The sequence below is a fragment of the Gobius niger genome (genome assembly GCF_951799975.1).
Source record: "Gobius niger genome assembly, chromosome: 22".
NCBI lineage: Eukaryota > Metazoa > Chordata > Actinopteri > Gobiiformes > Gobiidae > Gobius > Gobius niger.
This window is the reverse complement of record NC_136873.1, coordinates 14,280,407-14,293,479: the sequence shown is the minus strand read 5'-3', so window position 1 is coordinate 14,293,479 and position 13,073 is coordinate 14,280,407. Positions and strand designations below refer to the sequence as shown.

General features: G+C 42.5%; 1 protein-coding gene across 1 annotated transcript in view; it reads right to left on the bottom strand.

The window, feature by feature from the left end:
* Positions 1 to 13,073, bottom strand: part of itih6 (inter-alpha-trypsin inhibitor heavy chain family member 6) — a gene marked incomplete at its 5' end in the record, with an annotated part of 39,084 nt that overhangs the window by 7,107 nt on the left and 18,904 nt on the right. The window contains 7 exons of the mRNA XM_079581132.1: positions 176 to 208; positions 1,405 to 2,970; positions 4,661 to 4,832; positions 6,499 to 6,615; positions 8,897 to 9,066; positions 10,064 to 10,305; positions 12,724 to 12,834. Of these exons, the coding sequence (XP_079437258.1) occupies positions 176 to 208; positions 1,405 to 2,970; positions 4,661 to 4,832; positions 6,499 to 6,615; positions 8,897 to 9,066; positions 10,064 to 10,305; positions 12,724 to 12,834 (2,411 nt within the window). The remainder of the gene's footprint in view (positions 1 to 175; positions 209 to 1,404; positions 2,971 to 4,660; positions 4,833 to 6,498; positions 6,616 to 8,896; positions 9,067 to 10,063; positions 10,306 to 12,723; positions 12,835 to 13,073) is intronic.

Here is a 13,073-nt window from a genome sequence, read left to right as displayed (position 1 = left end):
AAAAATGGAAACAATTCACAAAACAAAACAAGTTGACCCTGTAAAACCTAAATATAGTAACATACAAGATACTTTTTCCCCAAACAAGTTTAACAACTATGACTCAAAAGTACTCATAGTTATATCTGTATAGGAATAAAGGATGAGTTTCCATGAAAAAAGTGCCACTGCTTACCTTTTCTCTGGACCTGAATAGAAGTAGAGACATCTAGTGGAGAGACACGGAATAACAAGAGATGTTGACAATTTACAGTCCATTACATAAACCTTTGTCATTAAATAACTGAGTTTCAGATGACATTGTTGCTGCATGAAATGATTTATGTCGTTGTTTTGATGCTACGATGGCTTTGTGATGGAAAGAGCTGAACATCTTTGGATTTTTCCTGGATGTTTCTCGTTAAACCTGATCATTTGCCTCCTTTCTGGCTTTGTTCATCCACCCACAGCACCAAATCAGTCCTTTAAGGCCAGACACTGCAGGTGAATATGGCATCATTTAAAAAATAAATACAGTTCGTTTACTTTTGGATATCCTCTTAGCCCCCACCTGAAACAACTGAGCCCATTTTCTCCAGTTTGGCTTTACGTCCACTCGGCCATTTCCCAGCCGTGCTGCGACCCTCCTCTGCCCCTCCTCCGCCTGGCCTCTCCTCAGGCTGCTCATCGGGTCGACGCTCCGGGGGAAGATTCAGGCCATCATCCATTGATGCCATGTATTCCACATCGTACATTTTTTTCTGTTGTATTGTTGCTTTTTTGGGCTCTTTTTTGCCACTTATATCTCACTTATCTGTTGCGTTTTTGTCACTTTTCTTGTCACATTTTTGTCCCGTTTTTTGTTATGTTTTGGCCATTGGTGCATGTTTTTGTCTCCCTCTTGTGGCTCTTTTGTTTTTTGTTTTTAGGCTTGGTCCTGGTGGGGCGTGGACTCCGAGCAGGCACACCTGACTTTTTGCTCATCAATGCAATACAAAGACCTCAGACTCACCTCCACTCTTCGTGGGATTGTTCCGTCTATGTTGCGGTACTTCAGCTCAGTGAAAGCTTGAATTCTTCGATCGTCTTCCAGGTTTTTTTAATCTCTAGAGGTACTCGAGCCTGCTCCGGAGCCACCCCCAGGACCAAGCCACGCCACTGGGACACTTTTTGTTAATAAATTTACTTACGAACCACGCTTTCGGTTGTTGTGTCTGTTTATGGGTCCAATTTAACAAACCCTAACATTATAAAGGCGAAAACTTGCAAAAAATCTCCACATTGGCCACTGCGTGTCTATATTTTCACCTGCCGCGTCTCGCTTCAACAGCCCTCGGAGGCTTTGATGTCATCTGAAACCCACCGATCGCAGCCCATTACAAAACATTACACATGAAAAAAAGACAAAATGTTGATCGATCTTACCCAGAAGTCCGCCGGCTGCCTCCCACGGCCTCGCCCCGTCCGTGACCCCGGGCATGGGCGCGAACGTGGCCGAAACCAGCATGGGTATGGTTATCTCCTCCTCCGTGCTGTTATTGCTCTCATTGTTCGCGGCAGGACCGGGCGCTGGGGCCAAGGAGGGCGAGACGAGCGGAGAAACGAGCTGGGGCTGAGCAGTCACTGTGACCAACTCTTGCACGTCTGTAGTTTCGGTGACGTTGCTTTCTGCGACTCCAATGGGGAGGACTGTAACTCTGGCAGGGGGTGAGGTAGCCGTAGCTGCGCTCTTTGCGTCCATTTTGCTCGTAGAAACGGGGGAAGTCGCTGTCGCGGTCGCGCTGGATGAATTCAATGTGGATGGGGCGGCGATATTGGGCTGGGCGGTGGTTGAAGTCTTCCCCGGAGCCGGAGGTAGGGCCGTTTTTAGCGCATTGACGATAGACGTGGAGATCTTCCCGGCAGGGGGAGGAGGGGAAGGCGACGGAGGGGACGCTGTTTTGGACCCACCTTGGCTCGGAACCGTGGGTTTTCTACCCAAAATTCCAGCAGGGGTAGTTTTCGTCAAGGCAGGACTTGCGGTTGTTGTGGTCCTCCTGGAAACCTTAGCGGCAGAAGGTGTTGTCTTCTTGAGCGAAGTCGGGGGCCGCTTGGGAGGATCTGGTTTCGTCTTGTTTGGCTTGACAGGAGTTTTCTGTGTTTTTAGAGTTGCCGTAGTAGTTGCTGTTGTTGTAATGGTAGCAGCTGCGGTGGTGGCGGTGGTGGTTGTGGTGGAGGGTCTTTTCGTGGTTGCTTCGTCCGCATCAGGTTTGACCACGACTAGCGAAGTCACCGGTGTCACAAAGTTATATTTAAGCGAAAGATTGGTGGCTTTGTCGGCGAGCAACCTTTGCAAAGAGGGATCCGTGGTGTTCAATTTGGCCAGGAGAAGTTCTTTGATGGTGGAGTAGGCCCACAGGCGATGCACGAAGCTGGACATGCCTTCCAGATCGCCCACGCACTCATCCAAACTCTCGCTCTCCTGCGAACTCGCGATCAAAACGTCGTTCTCCAGCTTGACGCGCTGCTTCGAGTCCACGGCGCTCATCGCGACTTTGAGATCCTTCACGCCCGGCTTGACCCGCCCGGCCACCACCAGCTCCGACCCTTGGAAGTAATTGGGAAAGAGCGAGCAGGTGACGTCGAAGGCCTGCTCGTCCAGGTACGTCAGCTGGATGTCCGAGAGCAGAGGGCTGGCCACCTCGTCGTAGAAGCCCTTGAGCTGCAGCGCCGCGTCCGCGTCTTCGTAGACCATCCGGGCCACGCCGCGGTTGTCGAGCGCCAGGCGTTTCAGCAGCAGGAAGTCGGCGTCGTCTCCGAAGGCGAGTCCGAAGAGCGAGGCCGTGCTCAGGGCCTTCCTGGCGTTGCTGAGGATGGTGTCGCTGGCCGTGACTCCGATCGTGGCCTCTCCGTCGGTAAGGAAGATGACCAGGGGCACGCGGCGGGACGAGGAGGCGGACAGAGGGCTGACGAGCTGAGCGGCAGAAATCAGCGCAGCGTTTATGTTTGTCCCTGAAGAAGAGAGAGGAAAAGTGTGTTAGAAAATACAGTGGGAAGAAAAAGTAAGGACACAGAATTTCACACTGCGGCATGTGTGGAGGAAAAATGGAACAGAACATCAAAACCCTCTCCTCACTGTGAAGTCTGGAGCAGGAGGATCATGGTGTGGGGCTGTTTTGTTGCCTCAGGGCCTGGACAATGTAATATCATCAATAGAAGAATTAATTCACAAGTTTATCAAGATATTTTGCAGAAAAACCATAGACATAGACAACAGCATGGAATAAGTAAGTGAACCCCTTTATTAAAAAGCTGCAGATCCTTCTTTTGCAGCAATAACTGCTTTTCTGTAGTGGCAGATTAGACACTCAATGACCAGGATGAATCTTAGACCATTCCTCTTTACAAAACTGCTGCAGTTCAGTGAGATTCAGGTGGTGTACTTACTTATTCCACGCTGTCCTGTGAATGTTTACATGTTATGGCCAATAAAAAAATGATAAAATATAAATGTTTGGGTGGTATTAGTTCAAGTAGACACTGTTTACTCATTCTTATGATTTTGATGAAAATCAGACCATATTTAGTGATCAATTTAGGCAGAAATGTAAGAAAATCCAAACGGTGTCCTTCCCACTGTATGTATCTGCTATAATGCTGATGTTTCACTGATCAAATCTGCAGTGATGTGGGTAAGCTTGTGCTACAGTTTTAAAGACGTTCCGACCCCAAGACCACAAAATTATTATTAATTCCCTCATAATAATTTTGTAATGGTTATTCTTCAATGCTCGTAATCATTGAAGTAAACAACGATGCCAATAAGACAATTGCTCAAAAACAATAGTTGTATTGTTACAAGTTGTATCTGTCCCTTTAAGTGGACTTTAAAGAAGAACTAAGAAACTTGTTTCCCTTAATAAATCCTTTCCGTAGTCCCTCTGGAGGTAATACAAGTGTTAATGGGATGATTGGGGGGTATTTCGTCTCTCCCTGGTGTCTTTCACCAGGAAACCACACTTACAGCTTTCTGCCTCCAGGTTGGAGCCACCAATACACACTACTAGAATCAAGAAGAAGAAGCTAACAGGCTAACGGGCTAAGCTAACTTCGGGCTAGCGCCACTTAAACCGTTTTTACAGCCAAGTTTGAGTGAAATAAAATTATCTCCATTGTGTAATTGGATGTATAGTATCCCTCTGTCACTTTGTCTTTTCTGTCTGCGTAGTATTTACTCTCATGGACAATTAATGAGTAAAAAAACCTAACATGCTACGACACCTGCAGTGGCGCTAATGGCCTCTAGGGGCATGGGTTAAAGTTAATTAAAAATAGGAATCCTAAAATATTAAAAATGTGCTGATTTTCTCCTGCATGTGTGGCATTAAAAATAACCCTGTTAATGTTTTGCCTGGTAAAATAAAGAAAATAGAATAGTTTGGTTCATCTCTTTTCCGCCTGATCAGCCGCATCGTCTACGTTGTTTAAGTTGTTCACCTTCTTTTCCTTGTAATCTGCGCTTTACATTCATTAGATTCTCAGCAGACCAAAGGGTTCATCTTTAACTAACTTATAGATGTGTTTTTAGACAAAGAATGTGCTGATTTTCCCCCCTTAGATGAAGCAGGAGCCAGTCTTTTCTGCACCTTAGGACATAGTAAAATAGTTTGAAAACAAGTGATCGTGAAGCATTTGCACTCACATCCCTCCGCGCTGATCCTCTTCACGAACTCTTTGGCGTCGCGCACGTTTTGTCTCGTCGCCCGCACCGTCCGGCCCTTCCTCCAGGTCTGAACCCGGTCTGAGAACGTGATGATGTTGAAGTGGTCTCCCTCCCTCAGGTCGCCCAGAATGGTGCCCATGGCCTGCTTCGTCTGAACAGAGAAGAAAGAAAAACACTCTCTACAATTCAGTCGGACTGGGTTGTTTAGCGCTTTAGACTTTCTGCGTCTCATCAAAAACCTTCTTTTTTAAGCTTGTTGTGCTCAAGCTTAAAGCAGTAGTAAGTAACTCAGGCCCCTAGAGGCCATAAGCGCCACTGCAGGTGTTGTAGCATGTTGCGTTTTTTTATTCATTAATTGTCCGTGAGAGTAAATACTACGCTGACGGAAAAGACAAAGGGTGAGAGGGATATTGTACATCCAATTACACGATGGAGATCATTTTTTTCACTCAAACTTGGCTGTAAAAACTGTTTAAGTGGCGCTAACCCGCAGTTAGCTTTGCCCGTTAGCCTGCACGATAGCTTCGATTGTGGTTTTCTGGCCAGAGACACCAGGGGGAGATGAAAGACCCCACTAATTATCCCAGTAACACTTGTATTACACCCAGAGGGACTACGGAAGGTAGTAAGGTAAACAAGTTACTCAGTACTGCTTTAAAGCTGCCTTAAGCGATGTCTTTTTGAAATGTTTTCATCGGTAGGTGGAGTGGTGAACTCTGCTCTGCTTTTTTGCGCATTTAGAACAAAATAATTCAATTTAGAACTAAGTTTACAGTGCAGTACTTTTTTTCCCCGCAACCCTTGAATTCTTTATTATTCTTTATTAGGATCCCCATTAGCGCTCAGAAGTGTTTGCTTGTCTTCCTTGGGTCCTGACACAATATATAATGACAAAACAGTAAAAATGTAATGCATGAATGTTACACATTTCATATAATCATACAACCATAGGACACATATAGGACATGGAGACTATTGCTCACATGTACTGAGCTAATTGACTTTTTACTTTCAGCTTGAAGAGTGGTTTACTTTAAGTGTTTCTAATATTAAAAGGAAACGAGTTCCAGGTGTTTGCTCCTCTGTACAGAACAGTTCTTTTCATTGAGTTACTTTTGATTCTGGAAACAATCAAAGAGTTTGTCGTCACTTGGCGAGTCACAAATCTGTGACAAAACCCACTGAATAAGAGTTTGTTAAACAAAAAACTGGGCTGTTTGTCCATCAAAACTTTGTGCATGAACATGAGGAGACTGGCCTGTAGTTTGGCCTCAACCGTGAACCAAGACAGTCTCCTGTGAATCTTACGGTCATTAGTGTGGAAAGGACAGTGGGGCACAACTCCAGCTGCTCTGTTCTGAGCAATCTGAAGTTTCTGAAGATGCTTTTGAGTAGCATTGGACCACACACTATAGCCTCAGCCCCTCCTCCAGTGCTGCTTTGCTTTGTAAGGAAACAAAAGGAGGAAAAAGACCTGACAGCTCTTGTAAATATTGGATTAATAAACAAACAGACATTTCAGGAGGTCTTTAGCTGCATCAGAGCAGGTTGGTCAGATGTTTGTCAGTTCATCATCTTCTTGTAAACTCTTCTGCTGTTTGCGAGCGTAGCGTGTCTAGAGGCGCTTATTGGTAATGCATCGGTGCCGGACCAGCAAAACAGGATCAGTTAGAGTAGCTTTAAATAAGTGGGTGAATTAGACATTGTCAGCAGGGAGAATCGAACCATAAACCCACATTAGTGAACATAACCTTCTGCCGGCCATAATGGAGATTAAGGCCACACAGGACACAGAATGATCCAACATAGGTCATTACCTGTTTTATCTTGGTGCCGATCATTGATCCGCTGATGTCGATGACGAATATAACATCCTTAGGAACCACAGGGAGACCTCTGGGAGCAAAGTAATGCACAAAGTATCCGTCGTAAACCTGAAACAGATGTTAGCGAGTTATTCCTGAGCTCCCTTTACAAAATGTCGAGTAATGCAACTTGAATCCAAAGCGGAAAAATCTTGCACAGCACATCACTCCCATCTGCCAATCTATTTCCTCCCATATATCGAGTGCCGAACAGTGGGGACCATAGACATAAAAAGGTCAGCTAATCTGGGAGACTTTTCAAATGGTTAGTGCTAGATCGTCTGCTCCGGAGGGACAGTCTGCTGTGAAAACGTGATATCATGACACAAATTAAGGTTAGGGCCAGGGAAATGGTTCACCTCTTAACTCCCGCCTGAACCGAGAGGATCTTTTTCCTCACGTCATCAGATTTTTTTTCCAACATTTTTTGTTGGGTATTCAACTCATTTTTGTAACTTTTTTGTCACATTTTTGTAATTTTTTCGTAAATTTTTTCGTCATTTCTTTGTAATTTTTTTGTCACATTTTGTCACATTTTTGTCATTTTTTCGTCAATTTTTGGTTACATTTTGTCAATTTTTTGTCATTTTTTTGTCATTTTTTTGTTACATTTTTGTCAATTTTTAATCAATTTTTTGTCACATTTTTGTCATTTTTTTGACATTTTTTTTAATCAATTTTTTTGTAATTTTTTTTGTCACATTTTAGTAATTTTTTTGTCACATTTTGTCACATTTTTGTCATTTTTTCGTAAATTTTTTGTTACATTTTGTCAATTTTTTGTCATTTTTTTGTCATTTTTTTGTTACATTTTTGTCAATTTTTAATCAATTTTTTGTCACATTTTTGTCATTTTTTTGACATTTTTTTTAATCAATTTTTTTGTAATTTTTTTTGTCACATTTTAGTAATTTTTTTGTCACATTTTGTCACATTTTTGTCATTTTTTCGTAAATTTTTTGTTACATTTTGTCAAATTTTTGTCATTTTTTTGTCATTTTTTTGTTACATTTTTGTCATTTTTTTTTGTCACTTTTTAATCAATTTTTTGTCACATTTTTGTCATTTTTTTGAAATTTTTTTAATCAATTTTTTGTCATTTTTTTGTCACATTTTTGTCATTTTTTCATCAATTTTTTTGTCATTTTTTTGTCATTTTTTATCACTTTTTTATCACTTTTTTGTCACTTTTTTGTCATTTTTTTGACATTTTTTGGTCATTTTTTGGTCATTTTTTTAATCAATTTTTTGTAATTTTTTTGTCACATTTTTGTCATTTTTTCGTAATTTTTTTGTCACGTTTTTGTCATTTTTGTATCACTTTTTTATCACTTTTTTGTAATTTTTTTGTAATTTTTTTGTCACATTTTTGTCCTTTTTTCGTCCATTTTTAATCAATTTTTTGTCACATTTTTGTAATTTTTTTGTGGCATTTTTGTCATTTTTTCGTCCATTTTTAATCAATTTTTTGTCACATTTTTGTAATTTTTTTGTGGCATTTTTGTCATTTTTTCGTCAATTTTTTGTTAATTTTTGTTAATTTTTGCCACTTTTTCATCAATTTTTCTCATTTTTTTGTCGTATTTCCATCATTGTTTTCGTCTCAGTTTTGTTGCTATTTTCACAGCTTTTTTCCAGAAGCTTTTGGATTGGGGTAAAGCCAAACTGGACAAAATGTGCTCGGTTCAGGTGGGAGTTAAGGGGTTAACCTTAAGGATTAGGGTTAGGATTAGGATTATTTGTATTTTTAGACAAACCAACTCATGGATCTATACAAAATCACAGCAGACCGTCCCGCCGGAGCATACGATCTAGCACTAACCTTTTCAGATTCCTATAGCCGTTAGCATTAGCCACCAAGCCACCAAATTATGAACGATCCAGATGTTTTCAGCTGTTGTCAAACCACTGACCACATTTTCCTGAGGTCAAAGCCTCGTTAGAAATCATTAATGAATGTGCAAACCTTTTCAGATTTTACTTTAGATACAAATTAGCGTCTTACAGTGTCATCTGGGCTAAATGCTAACTCAAATTCAGTCAAGCTTTTTTTTTTTGGAGTCGGATACACATCCCATAGCCACTACACATCATCCAATATGTTTATGATAAAGAAGTTATTACATAAATGCCATGAAAAGGACAAAATATACCTCACCATAGTTTAGTATTGCACCTGGCTTTACGCATTTGTAGGAACAGGCTCAGAGACATCTAGGAAAGTGATTCTCAAACTTTTCACACCAAGCCAGGCCGTGGGAACCCAGGGTGCAGAGGGCGCTGCAGCACCCTCTGGTGGATGGTTTGCTGCATTGTGTTAAACATGAGGCTAAGCATCTTCCTCCCTGACCTGTATGTCCCCCATGATGTCCCGGAGCTCCACGTCGTACTGAATGATGAAGTCTGCGTTGATGCCCTGAGCGGAGAGGCCGGTCTGCTGCTGCACGGACGGGCTGTAGTGGATCCGAGCACACTTCTGGTTCTTCTCGATGAGCGTGGAGGCAGGAGGGTCGCCGTCACCTGCACCGCGAGACCACGGGGTTAAAACAGGCTTTTATGGATATGAAACATGGGGGTAAAAGTCTGGATTCAAAAATAAAAACCTATTAACAGTTATCATTCTAGAGCAGGGGTGCCCAAAGTGCGCCGCATCTGGTCAATAACTCTCTCTCCCGTTCATTGTCAATGGCAAATATAGATGCAGTTCACTTTTTGTCCACCAGCGTCAAATTGGGGGCGCTGTTTCACTCCTTTCACAAAGTTAAGGAAACAAAAATCGTTGACATCTATGACTTATAAAAGAATTTATGCTGAACTGACACTTTCAAAATGATATAATATGGCATTTTCGTTGACTTAAAGAAATTAATCAGCTAAAGTCACTGTAGGTACTGCAGGTACAGGTGGTGCTGTTGTTTCCATTTTGCTCTATATTGCTACAATAATTGATTTTGTTCTACTAAAACTAGGCTTTTGTAGCATGTTTAACCCCGTAACTCCCACCTGAACCGAGCACATTTTCTCCAGTTTGGCCCCAATCCAAAAGCTTCTGGAAAAAAGCTGTGAAAATAGCAACAAAACTGAGACGAAAACAATGATGGAAATGTGACAAAAAAGTGAGAAAACATTGACAAAAAAGTGACGAAAAATTGATGAAAAAGTGGCCAAAATGTCACAAGAAATGGACAAAAAAATGACAAAAATGTGACAAAAAATAACAAAAATATGATAAAAAATTGACAAAAAATGACAGAAATTTGATGAAAAATTGACCAAAAAATGACAAAAAAGTTACAAAAATGAGTTGAATATCCAACAAAAAATGCAAAGGTATACCAAAAAAGAAAATAAAGCAACTTTTATTATTTGCAGTTATGTGTTTCACGCTTGACATCGCCGTGTTTGGCCCGCGACTCACAGGCACTTTTTCATTTTGGCCCTCGGAGACAAAAAGTTTGTGCACCCCTGGTCTAGAGTAAATATAATCGCAGAAAATATTCGTAATGCTTTGTTTTACCCTGGCCGTCGAGCAGCCTGCTGGTCTTGAGGGGCAGGACTCGCATGAAGCTCAGCCCGGTTCTCTCGGACACTGTGACCTCCACGGTGAGGTTCTCCACCGGCTGCCCCGCCCTCAGCCCCAGGCTCAGCTCGTAGCGGCCCAGTCTGCGCATCAGCAGCTCCTCGTACGTCAGGCAGAAGGACAGGCGGGCACCAGGGGGCGCACTCACGGCCACCCGGAAGCGCTCGATCTCCCTCTCTCTGTCACACGATCAGACAGAGCGAATCAAGCAAAACAGCGGTCGCCTCGCGGGGCTTCACACGGAGGTGGTTCGATCAAACAGAGAACAGTTTGGAAATCGACAATGAGACAGATGTAAAACAGTGAAATAAACAAACAAAAGTAGTGTCCAAAAGTCAAACGGAAAAGAAGACTGAGAGGAAAAAGAGAAACAAGGAGAATCTAAGGGAGTTTGAAAGGGAATGTATCTGCCATCTTAGTTGGGTTGGGTTTAGGGTTAGAGTTATTTTCTTCATTAATGCATATCCAAAACTCAAAGCTTATTAAGTGGACAGTTTACAGCCTATATGCAAGTGTGATACCTCATTTGAAAGCCAAGACGTAAAAACATGTGTAAGAGAGAGTGAAACACATCTGCTGTTTGCAGTTCCTAATCCTTAGTGATTACCCTGACGTTTCACAACTTCCAGGGTCACTTTTCAGGGTCACTGTCACAGGTATGCTGACATAAGCTAATATATGAGCTCACAATAAAAATGCTTTACAATTGGAAAGTTCACAATGTTGTTACAATGTTGTTCCCAAACAGAGCTTTGCTTCTTTTTCGCTGTAGAGAATGTGCGATTTGACCAATGGGGAGGAACGTGCTTCTCTATGGTCCTCATGGTGTGGTGCTGTAATACCACCCCCTGGCAACTCCAAAAGACACTTGGTAAACAGCGTTCTTATGAGCACTTTGACCTTCCCTAGAACTACTTAAAGCAGTACTAAGTAACGTGTTTACCTTAATAAATCCTTTCCGTAGTCCCTGTGGGGGTAATACAAGTGTTTATGGGACGATTGGAGGGTCTTTCATCTCCCCCTGGTGTCTCTGGCCAGAAAACCATGTTTGCAACTTGACTGCCCCCGGTCCGGAGCCACCAATACACACTAATGATTTACGAAGAATAAGCTAACATGCTAACGGGCAAAGCTAACTGCTGGCTCACTTTAAACAGTATTTACAGCCAAGTTTGAGTGAAAAAAAATATTTCCATTGCATAATTGGATGTACAGTAACCCTCTCTCCCTTCGTCTTTCCTGTCAGCGTAGTATTTACTCTCCAAGACAATTAACAAGTTAAAAAATCGCAACTTGCTACGACACCTGCAGTTGCGCTTACGGCCTTTAGGGGCAGGAGTTACTTAGTACTGCTTTAAAAGCCCGTAAACAGTTTTTCTTTTTCTCAATTGCTATGACCCAACGCTGCGCTTGGTGACATATTTTTAACCACGCTGGTTTTTGTATATTAGCAATGAAACTCGGAAGTTTAAATACATGATGGAGCTCTGTGGAGGCTCGTAGCTGGTCCCCCGGCCCCCACCCTTTAGCCCTTTGAAGGAACAGGCTTCGTAGGAGGAGATTGGGCAGCCATGTTAATTTCACAAAGCACCAGAGCCTAGGAAAGATATTTTAGTTAGGGGGCGCTGAGGGACAAAATTTACCCCCCAAATTTTTTTTCTGTGCATAAATCCTATTTATTAACCTCTTAACTCCCGCCTGAACGGAGAGCATTTTCTCCGGTTCAGCTTTACCCAAATCCTGTAGGCCAGTGTGACGCCTCATTTGAAAGACCTACAAAACTAAATTGATCTTTTTCCTCACATCAGATTTTTTTTCATCACTTTTTTTGTTGGGCAGTCGTCTCATTTTTGTCAAATTTTCGTGACTTTTTTGTCACAATTATTCGCATTTTTTTGTCAAATTCTTATCACTTTATCGTCCATTTTTTCTCAATTTTTGGTCAAATTTTTCTCACTCTTTTGTCAAATGTTTGTCCATTTTTGTCATTTTTTATACATTTTTTGTCACTTTTTCGTCAATATTTTCATCCTTGTTTTCGTCTCAGTTTTGTTGCTATTTTCACACCTTTTTTCCAGAAGCTTTTGGACTGGGGGTAAAGCTGGAGAAAATGTGCTCGGTTCAGGTGGGAGTTAAGGGGGTTAATATTGCCTGCAGTTCACACACTATCCACCAGGGGGTGCTGCAGCGCCCTCAGCACCCTGGGTTCCCACGGCCTTGCAAAGCACTGGGGATCATTACAATGAATGTGGCTGAATGGAACCCCGGTTATCCCGTCTCTCTTAAAACTATGGATTTGACAAACAGCAGAGTATATTCACAGTATATTGAAGGAAGACAAAACTAATTTAATATCACTACTTGTAAAAAAGTATTGGGCCTTTAAACTATTATTTACAACAAATGTTTTGCTTTGATTACTGTGGGTTCCACTGCAGACACTACTATACACTCACTTGTATTGGAGTAATGCTAAATCTGCAGTATCTGTATCTCACATATAATTGGAGGATTCCCCCTGGAGCAGCAGCACCACAGATTGAGACCCTCTGTGCTAAATTTAGACCCCCCCCCCCTCTCTCTCTCTCGGGACGTACTTGGTTGCCACGAGGCCGGCGGTTCTCCCCTGCTTCTTGGCGGCGTCGTAGATTTTCCTGGCGGCCGCTCGCTCTTTGACCTGCGCCACATAGACCTTCCCGTCGGACGAGCTGCGGACACACAGTGGAAACAGCGTGAGCTCCACAGTGACGGCTCTGTGCGTCCGTGCACAAACAGATTATGTTACGGGACTGGGCCTGCGCCGAGTCCCGAGCCGGGATGCCAGAGCGACTGTTTTTTTGGGGGTTATTTGTAAACAGGGACACTCATTCATGCTGGCATCAAATACAAAGACAAATATCAAAATCATTTCCCCAAAAATTACAACCGGAATTTGCAATCCTTCAAA